The 18873-nt window shown below is 42.9% G+C and overlaps 1 protein-coding gene across 3 annotated transcripts in view; it reads right to left on the reverse strand.

The window, feature by feature from the left end:
• Positions 1 to 18873, reverse strand: part of pax5 (paired box 5) — a 78856-nt gene that overhangs the window by 33986 nt on the left and 25997 nt on the right. For 2 of the 3 annotated variants that reach the window (XM_060916679.1, XM_060916680.1), the window contains exon 6: positions 9192 to 9355. In XM_060916679.1, coding sequence (XP_060772662.1) covers positions 9192 to 9355 — 164 coding nt within the window. The remainder of the gene's footprint in view (positions 1 to 9191; positions 9356 to 18873) is intronic. The other variant, XM_060916682.1, reaches the window with a different exon arrangement.

An 18873-nucleotide genomic window follows, 5' to 3' on the forward strand; every position in this document is an offset into this window, starting at 1 on the left:
TATCTAACTGCCAATTTAAACAGCAGTTTACCTCAGGATTTCAATAATCACAATATCTAACTGCCAATTTAAACAGCAGTTTACCTCATGATTTCAATAATCACAATATCTAACTGCCAATTTAAATACCAGTTTACCTCAGGATTTCAATAATCACAATATCTAACTCTCAATTTAAACACCAGTTTACCTCATGATTTCAATAATCACAATATCTAACTGCCAATTTAAACAGCAGTTTACCTTAGGATTTCAATAATCACAATATCTAACTGCCAATTTAAACAGCAGTTTACCTCAGGATTTCAAAAATCACAATATCTAACTGCCAATTTAAACACCAGTTTACCTCAGGATTTCAATAATCACAATATCTAACTGCCAATATAAACACCAGTTTACCTCAGGATTTCAATAATCACAATATCTAACTGCCATTTTAAACACCAGTTTACCTCAGGATTTCAATAATCACAATATCTAACTGCCAATTTAAACAGCAGTTTACCTCATGATTTCAATAATCACAATATCTAACTGCCAATTTAAACACCAGTTTACCTCAGGATTTCAATAATCACAATATCTAACTGCCAATTTAAATACCAGTTTACCTCAGGATTTCAATAATCACAATATCTAACTCTCAATTTAAACACCAGTTTACCTCATGATTTCAATAATCACAATATCTAACTGCCAATTTAAACAGCAGTTTACCTTAGGATTTCAATAATCACAATATCTAACTGCCAATTTAAACAGCAGTTTACCTCAGGATTTCAAAAATCACAATATCTAACTGCCAATTTAAACACCAGTTTACCTCAGGATTTCAATAATCACAATATCTAACTGCCAATATAAACACCAGTTTACCTCAGGATTTCAATAATCACAATATCTAACTGCCATTTTAAACACCAGTTTACCTCAGGATTTCAATAATCACAATATCTAACTGCCAATTTAAACAGCAGTTTACCTCATGATTTCAATAATCACAATATCTAACTGCCAATTTAAACACCAGTTTACCTCATGATTTCAATAATCACAATATCTAACTGCCAATTTAAACACCAGTTTACCTCAGGATTTCAATAATCACAATATCTAACTGCCAATTTAAACAGCAGTTTACCTCAGGATTTCAATAATCACAATATCTAACTGCCAATATAAACACCAGTTTACCTCAGGATTTCAATAATCACAATATCTAACTGCCAATTTAAACATCAGTTTACCTCAGGATTTCAATAATCACAATATCTAACTGCCAATTTAAACAGCAGTTTACCTCATGATTTCAATAATCACAATATCTAACTGCCAATTTAAACAGCAGTTTACCTCATGATTTCAATAATCACAATATCTAACTGCCAATATAAACACCAGTTTACCTCAGGATTTCAATAATCACAATATCTAACTGCCAATTTAAACACCAGTTTACCTCAGGATTTCAATAATCACAATATCTAACTGCCAATTTAAACAGCAGTTTACCTCATGATTTCAATAATCACAATATCTAACTGCCAATTTAAACAGCAGTTTACCTCATGATTTCAATAATCACAATATCTAACTGCCAATTTAAACACCAGTTTACCTCATGATTTCAATAATCACAATATCTAACTGCCAATATAAACACCAGTTTACCTCAGGATTTCAATAATCACAATATCTAACTGCCAATTTAAACACCAGTTTACCTCATGATTTCAATAATCACAATATCTAACTGCCAATATAAACACCAGTTTACCTCAGGATTTCAATAATCACAATATCTAACTGCCAATTTAAACACCAGTTTACCTCATGATTTCAATAATCACAATATCTAACTGCCAATTTAAACACCAGTTTACCTCAGGATTTCAATAATCCTGACATGAAACAAACTTTTTCCCTCAGGTTTGGATTAACCCTAATATGTAACACGATTAACATTCTACCTTACATTTTTCACTGTTTTTCAAAATAACCACTGTTAAAAAGCATATATTTGTTTACATTTATGATTTCTGCATCATTATCTGCGTAGATTATCTAAGTCTTTTTAAAACAGGTGTCTCAGTGGTAAGGTGACCAGACTTCTGAGAAGAAAACCGGGGACATTTTCGGTTCAGCGGTGGAAATATCTTTAAAACATCTAATGTTTTCATCTTTCTAAAAAAAAGGGGGGACATTTCTGGTTTTCGGGCAGCACCGTGGTGTAGTGGTTAGCGCTGTCACCTCACAGCAAGAAGGTCCTGGGTTCGAGCCCAGCAGCCGGCGAGGGCCTTTCTGTGCGGAGTTTGCATGTTCTCCCCGTGTCCGCGTGGGTTTCCTCCGGGTGCTCCGGTTTCCCCCACAGTCCAAAGACATGCAGGTTAGGTTAACTGGTGACTCTAAATTGACCGTAGGTGTGAATGTGAGTGTGAATGGTTGTCTGTGTCTATGTGTCAGCCCTGTGATGACCTGGCGACTTGTCCAGGGTGTACCCCGCCTTTCACCCGTAGTCAGCTGGGATAGGCTCCCAATTTAAATAAACAGTTTACTTCAATCCAAGCAAATTCAAGGTATTATTATTATTATTGTTGTTGTTGTTGTTATTATTATTGTTGAGGATACAAATGATTCCCGATCTCCCATAGCCTAAATTGTAGCCATAGCTGAATTGATGACCTCGCCTAAACGAGCAGCCTTAATCAAAATGTGTGGTCTGGTGTACATCACTGGCCTGGCAAGCCAGACTAAATGTGAATATTTAGTCTGGCCTCGATCCGTAGACATTTCCGAAGCGGGTAGGAGGAACAAACCGCTGTCTTTCAAACTGTCCCTGTGCGTATAGGCCAACGCTCTGACCAATCAGCGCAACAGTGACTGTGACGTAGTCAGAGCGACAGAAAGCAGTGGGGGAGGCCTTGAAATAAATAATTTTTCAAAATGCGTATTAATTAATAAACAGGTTCTAGATATTAAGAAGTTTGGAGATAATGACCACAAGTTTGGAGTCTGTACCACATACACATTTTTTTCCAAGTGTTTTTCAAGGGTTTGCTTAAACTGTTTTTGAGAGTTTTTATTTAGTGGTGTTTGGTGAAATAATTTCCCTTAAATTTAAAATAACGGGAAAATAAGAAACAATCAAAAAGTAATGTTTCAAAGCTGTTTATTAATTCTTCGTACTGCACAAACTAGCCCATCCTTTTGGCTACGAGCGGAGCCAGCTGGTAGATCAGACTTTTGCCATAGCCGGTCGGCAAAACAGTGAAAACGTCCTTCTTGAAAAGGAATGAGCGGAGAGCCTCTTCCTGCTCATGTTTCAACGAAAACTCCAAGTCTAATTCTTCTAAAACTGATTCCAAAGCGGAGTCAAACGCGTGCTGTTCACTAGCCCGTAGCCATCTTCCCTGTTGCGCTTTCTCCAGCGTCGCACATCTTTGTCGTCACTCCTGCAAAAGCCCGCCCAAAGAATCCAAACAAAAACCTTGCGTTGTGATTGGCGGGCACGATTTGATGCCCGGGGTGTTTTTGTTTATATGGCGCGAGGCTAGACCCATTCGCTAGGCAAAAATATTTTTGGCCGCTAGGCGGTTGGGTCTAGTTTACTAGGCTAATACATCACAACAAATTATACAAATTAGTGACACTTTGGTAACATTACCATAAGCCTACAGCTTTACATAGCCAGTTACTCTGTGGGATAACACACCAATTTGTGTGTAAGTTAGCTTATGCCATTGAACTGTTACAATTTTACCTCAGCTGGATTTCTGTTACAGCAACGCTACATCTAGCAACAACTTCAGCTGACTGATTGGTGCTGCACTGAGCTTTCTCCTGCTAGCATTAGCCGCAGTAGGCTATGGTTTGTTAGGTCAACCGCTACATCTCAATACAGTGTGACAAGCAATGTTATGTCATATACAACATCGCAAAATGTAGCTTACGTATTTAAAGGCTAAATAGCAGAAGACAAAGAATATCACTTAGGCCTATAAGAAAAGACTATGGTTCACTTGTCCAGGAGCGGATGAAGCGATCTGTCAAAGCTGAATGACTGACTTTAGTTTAGGCAAGATTCTGGCACGGGACAGTTTCAGGAAAATGGGGGGGGGGGGTCAACCTAGTAAGATCGGGGGTCCAGGGACCATGAGAGGCCCCCGGAGATACATTTAGAGCTGTCAGAGACATGTTGTAAATAAAATCTCTGAAAGAAAATTACCATATCAAAAATATATTTTAAAAGTAGGAACTTTCAAAACCATTTTATTAGTCACTGAAAATGATATTGTCAGAGTTGCAGGTATACGTGTAGAACATAATTACAACTGATATATGGTAATATTTATGAAAGTTGCATTGTCATGTAATGCATTACCACATGACACACTACAGTGTAGTACACTGACCACAAAACACCTTATATCAATAAATTATTACTATTTTAACAACGGTGGCATGGTGGTGTAGTGGTTAGCACTGTCACCTCACAACAAGAAGGTCCTGGGTTCGAGCCCAGTGGTTGACGGGGGCCTGTCTGTGTGGCATTTGCATGTTCTCCCCATGTCTGCATGGGTTTCTTCCGGGTGCTCTGGTTTCCCCCACAGTTCAAAGACATGCAGGTTAGGCTAATTGGCCTCTCTAAATTGACCGTAGGTGTGAGTGTGAATGGTTGTCTGTGTCTATGGCCAAGTTTACATTAGACCGTATCTGTCTCGTTTTCTTCGCGGATGCACTGTCCGTTTACATTAAAACCCCGGGAAACGGGAATCCGTCAGGGTCCACGTATTCGATCCAGATCGTGTCTGGTCCGGTGCTGTGTAAACATTGAGAATACGCGGATACGCGGATACGCTGTGCTGAGCTCTAGCTGGCGTCGTCATTGGACAACGTCACTGTGACATCCACCTTCCTGATTCGCTGGCGTTGGTCATGTGACGCGACTGCTGAAAAACGGCACGGACTTCCGCCTTGTATCACCTTTCATTAAAGAGTATAAAAGTATGAAAATATTGCAAATACCGATGCAAATACTGCCCATTGTGTAGTTATGATTGTCTTTAGGCTTGCCATCCTTCCACTTGCAAGTGGCAAGTGACGCGTATGCCCAACATGCACTGAGATCACACACACAGCGGCTCAGTCCCAAATTACTGCTCGTGCACTCCACTTGCGCGCTCTGTGAGCTGCGCAGGGCCGGGGTGCGCACCCTCCAGAGGGCACTCACTGTTCAGGGCGGAGTGATTTGGAGCGCAGGATGCCTGCGGAGCCGAGCGTATCCGTGTATTGGCGTTGCTGCGTGCACACGAATCGTGTATTGGCGTTGCTGTGTGCACACTAATCGTTTTAAAAACGTTAATCTGATGATCTGCTGATACGGTCTAATGTAAACCCCACCTATGTGTCAGCCCTGTGATGACCTGGCGACTCGTCCAGGGTGTACCCCGCCTCTCGCCCATAGTCAACTCCAGCTTGCCCGCGGCTCTGGATAAACGGTTATGGATAATGGATGGATGGATGGATGGATGGATGGATGGATGGATGGATGGATGGATAGTATTTCAGCAACTGCAATCTGAGCTCCTGCTCAGGACATTCAATGTACATATAAGACAGTGAATATACCCAGGTAAACTGAGGTAATGTAAGTGACCACTTAAGACAGAGCTTAATACCGGGAGAACTATAAACAAAGACTGCAAGAGTTTCATGTCTATAATACAAAGTCAGTAACTGCAATCTGAGCTCCTGAGTCTAATAGACTGAAGGAACTATACAATGATTGTGTGAGTTACATGTGAACAAGTCCTATAAAAAGTCTTCAGAGCCATTGCAAAAATCATCTCTCACAGACCTATCCAGCTGTTGTCATGAAAATCAGAGCGAGGCTCATCCCCAAAATGGCACGTGTACCAGGTACATACACAGGGTATAGTGAGTACAGGGACAACCTATTAATGAATTCAAGCAGTAGCCGGAAAGTTGACAGGTGTGTGTACGCAGTAAGCCTGCTGTAGCATCTTATCATTTTGGCTTGTAAACATGAGTGTTAATGATACCATAAACATAAAAGGATGGCACACACCCTTTACTGTCTCTGTGATGAACAGCTAAAACCGGACTCAAATATCAGTAACATCAACTGTGAAATATCTGCACACTCATACCGTCATTCTGTGCACACTGTATATTTGTATTTATATTTACTAATTCATCCTTGCACTATGCTGTCTATACATATATTTACCCTTCTACATGTACATAGCTTTTTGTTTTTTTTCTACGCTTTTTATCTGTTTGTACTAAGAGAGCTAAGTGAAACCGGAGTCAAATTCCTCGTGTGTGTTCACATACCTGGCAAATAAAGTTTATTATTATTATTATTATTATTATTATTATTACATGTAGGAATACAGTATGTTTTTATGTCGATGCACAAAGTTCCTGCGTCCTGTTAAAATCCAACAGGACTCGCCCAGCTTGCTTTTCACTGCATTCATGTCACAAGTGAAAAAACCTAAGCTAGGACCTACTATTAAATATAAATTTATACCATAAACTCTTGAGCTCAATCCCACATAACGATTTATTTTATTATTTTTTTAAACCTTATTAATTAAAAAACGGCGGGCATATCTCAGTATCTGCAATACAATCAAGTCACAATTCCAAGTAGCCATGTTCTAAAACAATTAAAAAAAATTTTTTTTGGATGGGGAGGCGCACACTGGGTGCACCCCCCCCTTAAATCCACGCCAGTCACACGCCACTAAAAAGTTGTTCCTCAGCTCCACCAATCATCTCATCTCATCTCATTATCTCTAGCCGCTTTATCCTTCTACAGGGTCACAGGCAAGCTGGAGCCTATCCCAGCTGACTACGGGCGAAAGGCGGGGTACACCCTGGACAAGTAGCCAGGTCATCACAGGGCTGACACATAGACACAGACAACCATTCACACTCACATTCACACCTACGGTCAATTTAGAGTCACCAGTTAACCTAACCTGCATGTCTTTGGACTGTGGGGGAAACCGGAGCACCCGGAGAAAACCCATGCGGACACGGGGAGAACATGCAAACTCCACACAGAAGGGCCCTCGCCGGCCACGGGGCTCGAACCCGGACCTTCTTGCTGTGAGGCGACAGCGCTAACCACTACACCACCGTGCCGCCCCCTCCACCAATCAAAATATTGTAAAGGCTATCGCCAGAGGTGTTCTAGAACATCTCTGCTATCAGCCTGAGCCTGTCTTAAAGTGATTCACAAAACAATACGTGAGGCGTCTGATGAAATCTGATAGATGTTTCGGTCTGTTTTTTTTTTTTTTCCAGTCTGGTTTTTTTTCCGAGTCTCTCAGTCATGGTTAAAAACAGGGACATTTCCAGGGACTGTTCCAGCCAGGGACAGGCCACCAAAAATGAGGACTGTCCCTGGAAAACGGGGACGTCTGGTCACCCTACTCAGTGGCCATCTATGCCAAGTGATTTTGGGATGTAATTTTAGTTGTGACTGTTTACTTAGTTATTTACAAACACATCTGAGGAAAATGCTGCTATTTCTAACTGCTTTATCTTGTTTCTATGATTATAGTACCTTAACATTGTTTGCAGAAAGGACTTAGCTAGCTAAATAATTAGCCTGGTTTATCCGCTACCAAGCAATGTCATTCTGAAGACCACTTAAACATATCCAAAAAATTTATTTACAAAGCATTACTTTTTTATTTTAAATTTGTGAACCTGGCGGCACGGTGGTGTAGTGGTTAGCGCTGTCGCCTCACAGCAAGAAGGTCCGGGTTCGAGCCCCGTGGCCGGCGAGGGCCCTTCTGTGTGGAGTTTGCATGTTCTCCCAGTGTCCGCGTGGGTTTCCTCCGGGTGCTCCGGTTTCCCCCACAGTCCAAAGACATGCAGGTTAGGTTAACTGGTGACTCTAAATTGACCGTAGGTGTGAATGTGAGTGTGAATGGTTGTCTGTGTCTATGTGTCAGCCCTGTGATGACCTGGCGACTTGTCCAGGGTGTACCCCGCCTTTCGCCCGTAGTCAGCTGGGATAGGCTCCAGCTTGCCTGCGACCCTGTAGAAGGATAAAGCGGCTACAGATAATGAGATGAGATTTGTGAACCTGTGTTGTTAGCTATCACAGGGGACTAATCAGACTGAACAAATGATGAAAATGTGTTCTTTGAGTTTTGGTCACATTTTTTTCTCAGATTTTCAGAGCATACAAAGAAGCAACAAATCCAACAGTGTTCAAAGAAGCCATAAGAAAAAAAAAATCTCTTGCTTTGTGACATCAAGCTAATTGTGTGTGTGTGTGTGTGTGTGTGTGTGTGTGTGTGTGTGTGTGTGTGTGTGTGTGTGTGTGTGTGTTCATTGCCACATATAAGCCAAGCCAACTTAAAAACAGCACAGTAGCCAACTAGCAGCGCAAACGCAATCGTAAAGTGGACAGTTAACGCATGCAGAATGTAGAAATTTACCTCACAAAGGAGCAACTTCATATGTACTACACTATCAATATGCTACATCACTGCTGTAACAATGCACTGAACAAAAGCTTTGTGTGGACATACATCAGGCATATTCAAATGTTTCATCTTCATAAAATTAAAATTAGGAACTCTAAAATAGAATGAGTGCAATTTACTCTGTTAGTAAGCTTTATTTCTTTAACTATTTTGTTGTTTAGTGATTTATTTATCGAGTTAGGTAGCAAACTTTTTCCTTGTTGTCGTAACCTCTCTCTTATACCTAAATTAGCAATTATCAAAAAAGAAACTGTTTATTTTTCATTACCAATTTTTAACTTTTTACTTAGATTAAATGTTGAACTTCTTTTTTTTGTGTGCATGATCTATTGTGTGAATCTCTGCAAAGTAACACTGTGTGTAAAAGTCTAATGTCAAGTGTGCAAGACCCCAAAACAAGTGTTCACTACTTAACCCTTAAACCTCTGCGGCCTAACCCAATTTAACTTAACACAAAACATATAGGCAGTGTTTCAGAAGCAGCATAAGCTCACACAGGCCAAGGGTCAATGTTAGGGTCCACAAGGGCATAGGGTCAACCGTGAGGTCGGAAACGGGTCAAGCAGTGCCGGCAGCCAGGCAAGTGAGCTTTGGGAAGAGGAACATCATGTGCACATTTTCTTGGCGATGTAGCCCCACCTTCTCGGCTCTTACCTGGGCGGGCTTGTTGGTATCAGGGGTGGGATAAATGTCAGGATCGAACACGCAGTCCAGTACCTCGAGCTGCTGTGGGGTGAAGAGCTCCCCCCGCATCTGCTTGCGCAGGAAGTCCCGCCCTGAGTGGGCGTGGCCGTTTGCCAGCGAAGAATCCTGAAGATCTAAAGGGAATAAAAGATTACAGCTGTGATTGCTGGTATAAAAATCGAAACATGAATCCTGAATAATGAAAATGCTTTGTAAAGTGAGAAGAATAGATAGCAATGTCAATAAAGAATGGGTTTGTGTTAAACTCTGGGGGGGGGAACTAAGGATAGGTGATAAAAGCTACTTGTCGTTTGCATGGGCCAAGGGAGAAAATTGTATATATTTTATTGTTTTTAAATGGAACTCATGAATTGGTGTCTCTGAAGGACGTGTGGGGCGGCACGGTGGTGTAGTGGTTAGCGCTGTCGCCTCACAGCAAGAAGGTCCTGGGTTTGAGCCCCGGGGCCGGCGAGGGCCTTTCTGTGCAGAGTTTGCATGTTCTCCCCGTGTCCGCGTGGGTTTCCTCCGGGTGCTCCGGTTTCCCCCACAGTCCAAAGACATGCAGGTTAGGTTAACTGGTGACTCTAAATTGACCGTAGGTGTGAATGTGAGTGTGAATGGTTGTCTGTGTCTATGTGTCAGCCCTGTGATGACCTGGTGACTTGTCCAGGGTGTACCCCGCCTTTCACCCATAGTCAGCTGGGATAGGCTCCAGCTTGCCTGCGACCCTGTAGAAGGATAAAGCGGCTAGAGATAATGAGATGAGATGAGATGAGATGAAGGACATGTAGTAAAGTGAAAATATGGCACGCTCACCTTTCAACTGGTTAAATTTGTGAGAAAAATGTTGCTAGGCAACTGAGAAATGTAGACACCAAGCACAAGCTAGCTAATTACTGAGGTAAATTATTTAGTCAGCTAGCATATATCCATTAAATATTTTATATATACAGAACGTACAATGTAAAGGCACAAATATGAATGAAAGCAGAACAAAACCATTAGGATGTCAATATCAATAATTCTCTCAGATATGTTTCAAAAATATAAAGAAAAGTCTACTATAATTTGACTTAGCATCAACTGCTAACTGCACCCAAACTCATACAATAGAGGGCCTTGGAATCCTTTTACGAAAATACACCTTTAATATGAATTTTCCAAACTAGAAACAATCAGCTCATACAGACAACGTAAAGACATTAGGCCAGTGAAAATGAGACAAATCAGTCTGAAATATCAACATTTACCTCAGATATGTTGATAAATTACGAGGAAAATATCTCATTTGAATAAAATTACACTGTAATTACACTAAGCATGAACCATTAACCAAACCTGAACATTGTTTGGGTCACAACTGAAGGACTCTTATTGAGAGCTATTGGAGGGAAAATCTCAACTTGAAGCCATCGATACCACAAGAGTGAGCGTTCGCATGGGATCTTCTAGTAATCTGAACACATTTTATTTATCCTTTAATGTGAATTCTGTAAAACTAGGCGTTTGATGGAAGTCCTAAAAACGTTTCCTTGGTTTCTTTTAATAAAGAACATTGAACTGGTAAGATAAGCTGTAGATGAAAGGAATGCTAGTTGATGGACACACACACACACACAAGTTATTGCTGAGTTTCTGAGCAGACAATTATAAGAGGTGAGAGAGCCATGGGCTGTGAATGATTACAGGCAACGAGGTACGGGCAAAGAGAGGAGAATAGAGAAGAAAATCCCCACCGTACAGAGCCAATTCATTTCTCCAAAACGCCTTTTTTCTAGAGACCTTAAAGGGCATGAGCAATCGACACCCAGAGAGAGTGACACACACACACACACACACACACACACAGCTCAAGAGAGACAGAAGAGAAGGAGACAGAAAGACAGACGGAGAGATGTGGAGTGAATAACTTCATCTCAGTTTGGTTTTAAATACATATCACCTCTGTACTATGTGTATGCAGTGATTCTAATCTGATCTACTCAGCAGCTACACATGCTCACACACACACACACACACACGCATGCTCACACACACACACACACACACACACACGCATGCACGCACGCACACATTATGTAATCACATGAAATGTGTGTAACAAGTATAGCATAACATACATATAAAACACACACACATGATGGCAAAAGAGAAAGAAGCTTTCAGAAACCTTCAACTTTCTTTGTGTGTGTGTGTGTGTGTGTGTGTGTGTGTGTGTGTGTGTGTGTGTGTGTGTGTGTGTGTGTGTCTTTCAAGTGAAAGCAATAAGCCAGCTGAAATGGTGCCATTGCACAGACACGATTGATCAATTGAATTCTATCAGACACACTGACCGCCGGGATTAAGAGGGTCAAAACATCACAGATCATACACTCCACTCTGTGTGTGTGTGTGTGTGTGTGTGTGTGTGTGTGTGTGTGTGTGTGTGTGTACGCTAAATATAGTGGCCCTCGTTTCTCTATTTAACCGTTTCTTTCTCTGTTTTCTTCCATTCTTCTTGCTCTCATTTTCTCATCTTTTTTGTCACATTTGCTCAATTCTCAATTCCTCTCTCCTCTTTCTTTTTGTTTAACTTTGTCGCTTTAATCAATCACTTTCTTTCTCCTACTTTGTATTTCTTTTTTTTCTCTTTTTTCTGCCACTTCCTCGTTTTCTCTCTCTCTCTCTCTTTCCCTTTCGGTTTTCTCCTCTTTATTTTTTTAACCCTGCTTTCTCATTTATTTTTTATTAACCCGTTTTGCTTGCTCTTCCTTCCTCATCCCTCTTTCCTCACATTTCTCTTTTTCTCTCCTTTTGTATCTTATTCTATCTCCTATTGTTTTCCCTCTTTCTCTGCATTTTTTTTCCTTTCTCCATACATAGCCTGTTTTTGAGATACAAAGTGGGGAAAAAAAAGACACGGATGCTTCCGTGTTCGTCTTTTGTTCACAAAAATCTCGCAAAGAAGTGCTGCTTTGTTTACTGTTCCTGCTGAGAGCAGCCATTTTGATACCATTTGATGTCACTTGCTGAACTCTGGGTTGAGGTGACCTTCCAGAATGAACGAGGTGAGGTGAGGGGGCGTTTCCTTTTTGTTAATCGAGTGAGAGGTGGGAAATGACAAGTTACAAGTTTTAACGTTTGACTTAATGTTCGAATCCTGTCAGTGTCACAGCCAACCATGGTCAGGAGTCCAAGAGAGCAAAAATGACCATGCTTTCAGAATGGCAGGGGCATACGCACGCTCTTCTGTCAATCACTGCGGCACTAACCAATCGTTGGCGACAGTGAGCTCATGTATGCGGAAGAGGGTAGATAGCGTTTTCCTAAGAGTGTGTTGCAGCAGTGCGGAAAGATGTTGACTGGTTTGGGCGGCACGGTGGTGTAGTGGTTAGCACGGTCGCCTCACAGCAAGAAGATTCTGGGTTCGAACCCAGTGGCCGGCGAGGGCCTTTCTGTGTGGAGTTTGCATGTTCTCTGCGTGGGTTTCCTCCGGGTGCTCCGGTTTCCCCCACAGTTCAAAGACATGTGGTTAGGTTAATATGGGACGGCCTTGGGCTGAGGTGCCCTTGAGCGTGGCACCTTGCTCCCCGGGCGCTGTTAGCATGGCTGCCCACTGCTCTGGGTATGTGTGTGCACTCATTGCTCACATGTGTGTGTTCACTGCTTCAGATGGGTTAAATGCAGAGAGGAAATTTCACAAGTGTGTGATGAATAAAGTTGTGCTTTCTTTTCTTTTTCTTAAGGTTGTTAGTTGTCATGTGGCAATTATTTTGGAGGGAGCAGCGAAAAACTATTGGATAAAAGCTAGTTAACTCTGTAGCCACAAGCAGTATTAATAAAATAACCCAGCAATAATTCGAGTTTATTTATTCATATATATTACATTTTATTCATGTTCGATCTGACCGTAGCTTTAATCCAACTTTTCTTTTCATCCATAGAAGCAATATGTACTTGCTGCTAATACACACACACACACACACACACACACACACACAAACACTTCCTCAGAGATATTAGATATTCAGTGAGTTGTGGTGGTGTGTGTAACGCTCCGCCGCTGCTCCTTTGGCTCTTTGTTTTGGCATGGCTATAGGAAATCACCCTCTGTAACCGGCCACAAAGACCTCAGCTGCAGGCTCTCTCTCTCTCTCTCTCTCTCTCTCTCTCTCTCTATCTCACACAGGGTGGGATCTGAAGGGAAGCTCTTCGTCAGTTCAGAAAGTAGAGACAATAGCGACAATAAGATTTGACTCTTTCTCTCTCTCTCTCTCACTCACACACACACACACACACACACACACACACACACACACACACACACACACACACACACACAGGCAATATTCTCTGGAAATCTTAACCAGTTGAGTTTCTTGTATGTGTTGACTAGTGTTACTTGTGTATACTTTACCTACGTCAGTTATTAGCAGTGCTAGCTACCTATTTTCCTCTGTAAATATTAGCTAGCTGCGTTAGCTTGTGCGTTAGTTGTCCAGGATTACTTCAGTACACACTAGCTAAGTCTGTTATCTAGCTGTGCTTGCTAGCTATTTTGTTCTCTGGAAATATTAGCCATCTTCTCTCTACATATCTCTTCACATTTTATCTCTCTTCTCTTCTCCCATCCTCGTTCCTCTCCTCTCTTCCCCTCTTCTCTTCTTTACAGATCTCCTCTCCTACATTTTTTCCTTCCACCATCCCATTTCTCCTCTAATCTTCATTCGTTCATCTTTTCCACTTTCTATCTCACATGTTCTCTCTCTCTCTCTCTCTGCCTCTCTCTTGTCTTTCTCTTCTGTCCTCCTTTCCTCTATTTTTCTGTTGTCTTCTCTCTTTCCTCCTTTTCTGTATTCCTTTAATCTCTCTGTCCTCTTCTCCAGTCTTTAGTACACCTCTCTCTCGCTCCCCTGCTCTTTTTTCTCCTTTACCTGTTCTTTCATTCTCCTTTGCTTTGCTCACTTGCTTTCATCCCTCTCTCCATCTCCCCAACTCTTCTCCTGTCTTCTCTTCAGCACCTCCTCCTCTCTCCCAGGTTCTCCATCGCTTCCTCTCTCCCATGTTCTCCATCTCCTCCTCTCTCCTGTGTTCTCCATCCTCTCTCTCACTCATGTTCTCCATCTCCTCCTCTTTCCAGTTTTCTCCATTTCCTCCTTTCTCCCATGTTCTCCATCTCCTCCTCTCTCCCATGTTCTCCATCTCATCCTCTTTCCAGTGTTCTCCATTTCCTCCTCTCTCCCATGTTCTCCATCTCCTCCTCTCTCCCATGTTCTCCATCTCTTCTTTCCAGTGTTCTCCATCTCCTCCTTTTTCCAGTGTTCTCCATCTCCTCCTCTCTCCCATGTCCTTCAACTCCTCTCTCCCATGTTCTCCATCTCCTCGTCTTTCCAGTGTTCTCCATCTCCTCCTCTTTCCAGTGTTCTCCATCTTCTCTCTCTCATGTTCTCCATTTCCTCCTCTCTTCTATGTTCTCCACTTCCTCATCTCTTCCATGTCCTTCATATCCTCTTCTCTTCTCTTCTCTTCTCTTCTCTTCTCTTCTCTTCTCTTCTCTTCTCTTCTCTTCTCTTCTCTTCTCTTCTCTTCTCTTCTCTGTGAATGGTCAGACACAATGCCTCTGTTCTGGAGGCCCCACAAGTCAAGTTCTTCTTTTCCTCCCATTTCCTTTCCGGCTGAGTGAGGTCATCGGGTCGCCACGGGGTTTTCCCCAAACACACACACACACACACACACACACACACACACACACAATCCTAAGCCTCTCTCATGTCCCTCCCTTTCTCTGGTTCCTTTACCATTTCTGTGCAGCTGCGAGTCACACCGTACTGCACCACTGAACACACACACACACACACACTGCAAAAAATGATATCTTAGCAAGTGAAAATATCTTGAAAATAGTTTAAACTATCTAACATTTCCTATTAGAAGAATACAAGACACCAATTCTGGAATTATTAAACTTAGTTCTAGATTACAACCAACTTATTCCAAGATGTCTTATCAAGTAAAAATATCTGCCAATCCAGCAAGATAATTTCACTAGTATTAAGTAATTTTCTCCTCAAATTCAGTTTTCAATTTTTTGCATTGCACACACACACACACACACACACACACACACACACACCATCCCTCAGGTCCCACATGACTCAAAAATATCACTTTGTTATATATACTGTACATCCAAACCATATTAACATACACCTTCTCACACACTCATACACACAGACAATCAATGAGCAGACGTGAACCCCTCTCAGAGCGTGCACACACACACACAGACACACATGGCTCTGTGTGTAAGTGTATATCGCTGTCAGGGAGCTGACCACCTGCAGTCCCACCATGTCAATTAAACACACAAATTCATGTCTCTCTCTCTCGCTCTCTCTTTCACCATCACTGGTCCACTGCTACTTTAATTAAACTGGCACACATCGCTCTAATTGGTGCATAGATCAACCTCTGTGTGTGTGTGTGTGTGTGTGTGTGTGTGTGTGTGTGTGTGCGCGCGCACCTTAAGTAAGTGAGAGTCGGCAGCAGATAACTGATAGCAGACTGTGAAACAGACTCGCTTTCTTTTCAAATCTACAAATTGAAAAGTCTTAATAATCAAAGTGATGTCATTACTCTCCTATAACAGTGCGTGCCAAAGTGTTTTTTCCTTTTATACCACAGCAATACGCTGACTCTTTTCATTTTCGTTTATTAAAAAACATCACATTGTGCATGTCATCCGTTTATAGTTACAGTTTACACTGGGGAACGTCTGTAAAACAACTTACTTCCTGTTATCAGTAGCTGTAAACAGGCATTGCCTTACTTTCTCTTGAGGATAATAAAATAAAACAGAGAAAAACTGCAAAAACGTAATGTTCTCATTCCTGACGACTTTCACGTGTCCTAAAACTTAAAGTCAGTGACTCTTTATTAGGAACACCCATCCACCTGCTGTTTTATGCCGTTCTCTAATCAGCCAGTCCCTTGACAGCATCACAATGCATAAAATCATGCAGATACAAATCAAGAGCTTCAGTTAATGTTCACTTCAAACATCAGAACGGGAACAATTGTGATCTCAAAGTGTGGCTTTCACTGTGACATGGGTGTTGGTGCCAGATGGACTGGTTCCAGGATTTCAGAAACTGATGACCTCCTGGGGTTTTCACACACAACAGTCTCTAGAGTTTACACAGAATGGTGCTAAAAACAAAAAACATTGAGTGAGTGACAGTTCTGTGGGTGGACAGCAGAATACCATATTGGATTCCACTCCTGCAGCCAAGAACAGGAATCTTAGAATCAACAACAAGTTCCTATTAAAGTGGCTGGTAAGTGTATATACATATACAATGTATTTGAACAAGGGCGCTACTCTCACTATGTGGTGGTGTTATAGAAAATGAATCAACACCATCTGACCAATCAGAATCAAGAATTCTGAAATGCATCCTTGCAACCAAGGATGTTCTTTCAATCAATGCTAAATAGAAAATCTTTTATTTGTTTTGCTATTTGCTTTAGTTTTGTCACACCTGCGCACCGTGGCATGTGCAACAGACAGACTCTTGGGTGCGCTCTGGACAGCACATGCCAAGCGGACTCTTGCATACATGCCATAAATGACTCACACCTGCACAGGATTAAGGTGCAATCAGTGCACCTATATAAAGACTGTGAAAGCACATTTACTTTGCGAAGTATTGAGTTGCATTGCTGACACTTTACTGAGCCTTGTTCTTTGATTGTTCTCCTGGTTTCCAGATCCCTGATTTCCTGTATCTCGTGTTTGATTCCTGCCTAGTCTTTGATAGTCTGTTTGTGCTTCGCTTGACCTATTACCTGCTTTTCTGTTTACGATTTTGCCTGCCATTTTGGATTGTTTATCTGTTTCACTATTGTTAATAAACTATCTTCTGCACTTTCATTTGTCTCCCACCCCATCCCTGACAGAATACTTCACCAACATATGGATGTAGCAGAAGTCTACCAGCACGCCCCTCCACACCATTCCCGGATTTCCGTGTCTTAGCCACTAGCCATGTTTTTCCGGCCACTTTCTGGAATGGACACCCTGGCACCCTATGATGGAGAGGAATATCACCCAAGGGGATTCAGCCTGCAGTGTGCATTTTCTATGCTGACCTGGAGATGCCCAAGCCTCCAGAATCTGTCTGGGTCAGCTGCATGATCTCCTGGCTCATGGGAAGAGCACGCCGATGGGCTGAGTACCTTATGAAAGTAGAACACCCGTGCCTCCAGAGCTCACAGGCTTTTCAGGTCATGCTCTGGTACATCTATGAGGCATTAGAGAAGAAGGACCCTCATTAATTTTTTTTGGGGGGGGCTACCATGCCAGAGGCTGATGTTGCTCCAGAGCTCCTCCCAGAGATTGACGCAATGCCAGCAGAGGAGGCCATTGTTCCTGAGCTCTTCACAGAGGTCAACACGGTGACAGCAGAGAAGGCCATTGCTCCAGAGCTCCTCCCAGAGGCCGATGCAGTAGAGGAAGCCATCACTCCACAGCCAGCAGCAGAGTCAGTCCCAGAGCCAGCACTTGAGCCAGAGCCAGAACCAGAGCAAGAGCCAGTGCCAGAGCAAGAACCAAAGCTGGAGCCTGCATCAGAGCCAGAGCAAGAACCAAAGCTGGAGCCTGCATCAGAGCCAGAGCAAGAACCAGAAACAGAGCCAGCACCAGAGTAAGAGCCAGCACCAGCACAAGAGCCAGTGCCAGAACCAATGCCAGAGTCTGAGCTAGTCCAAGCACCAGTGCAAGAGTCAGAACCAGCACCAGAGTTGGTGCCAGTGCCAGAACCAGCACCAGAGCCAATGCCAGAGCCAGAGCTAGTGCCCAAATGTGTGTGCTCATTGCTCACTTGTATGTGTATGTGTCACTGCTTCAGATGGGTTAAATGCAGAAGTTAAATTTCACTGTGTGCTTAAGTCTGTGCTTGAGTGTATGTGTGACAAATAAAGACTTTTTGGCTTGGCTTGGCTTGGCTTGGCTTGGCTTGGCTTGGCTTGGCAAACCAGAGTCAGACCCAGAGCCAGTTCCAGAACTGGCACCAGAAGCTGACAGGGCGCCATCTGCCTCAGACATCTATGAAGACATCGTCATCCCACCGCCGCCCGGCCATGAAGGTGTCGTTGTCCCACCGCCACCCAGCCACGAAGGCATCGTTGCCCCACCTCTGCCTGGCCATGAAGGCATCATTGACCCACCGCTGCCTAGCCATGAAAGTTTTGTTGTCCCAGTGCTGCCTGGCCATGAGGATATCATCGTCTCATTGCCACCCACCCATGAAGACGTCATTATTCTGCCACCACCTGGCTATGAAGACGTTGTCGTCCCGCCTCTGGGCCCAGACCAGGAAAAGAGTGGGGCTCACATGGAACCCATGTCCAGTCCAGAGCTTGAGTCCATGTCCAGTCCGAAGCCCAAGTCCTGTCCAGAGCTCGAGCCCATGCCCATGTCCAGTCCTGAGCCCAAGCCCATGTCCTGTCCAGAGCCCGAACCCAAGCTCCCACCTGAGCCAAGAATCCAATGCCACATTGGCACAGAGCAGAGCGCCGAAGGCACAGCCTCCAGCGTCAGGCCCTCATCCTTGGGGCCAGGGAATATACATTTAAACTCCCAGATGGAGCTCTTTTGGGGGGTTCTGTCACA

This window comes from Neoarius graeffei, chromosome 3, assembly GCF_027579695.1.
Source record: "Neoarius graeffei isolate fNeoGra1 chromosome 3, fNeoGra1.pri, whole genome shotgun sequence".
Lineage (NCBI taxonomy): Eukaryota > Metazoa > Chordata > Actinopteri > Siluriformes > Ariidae > Neoarius > Neoarius graeffei.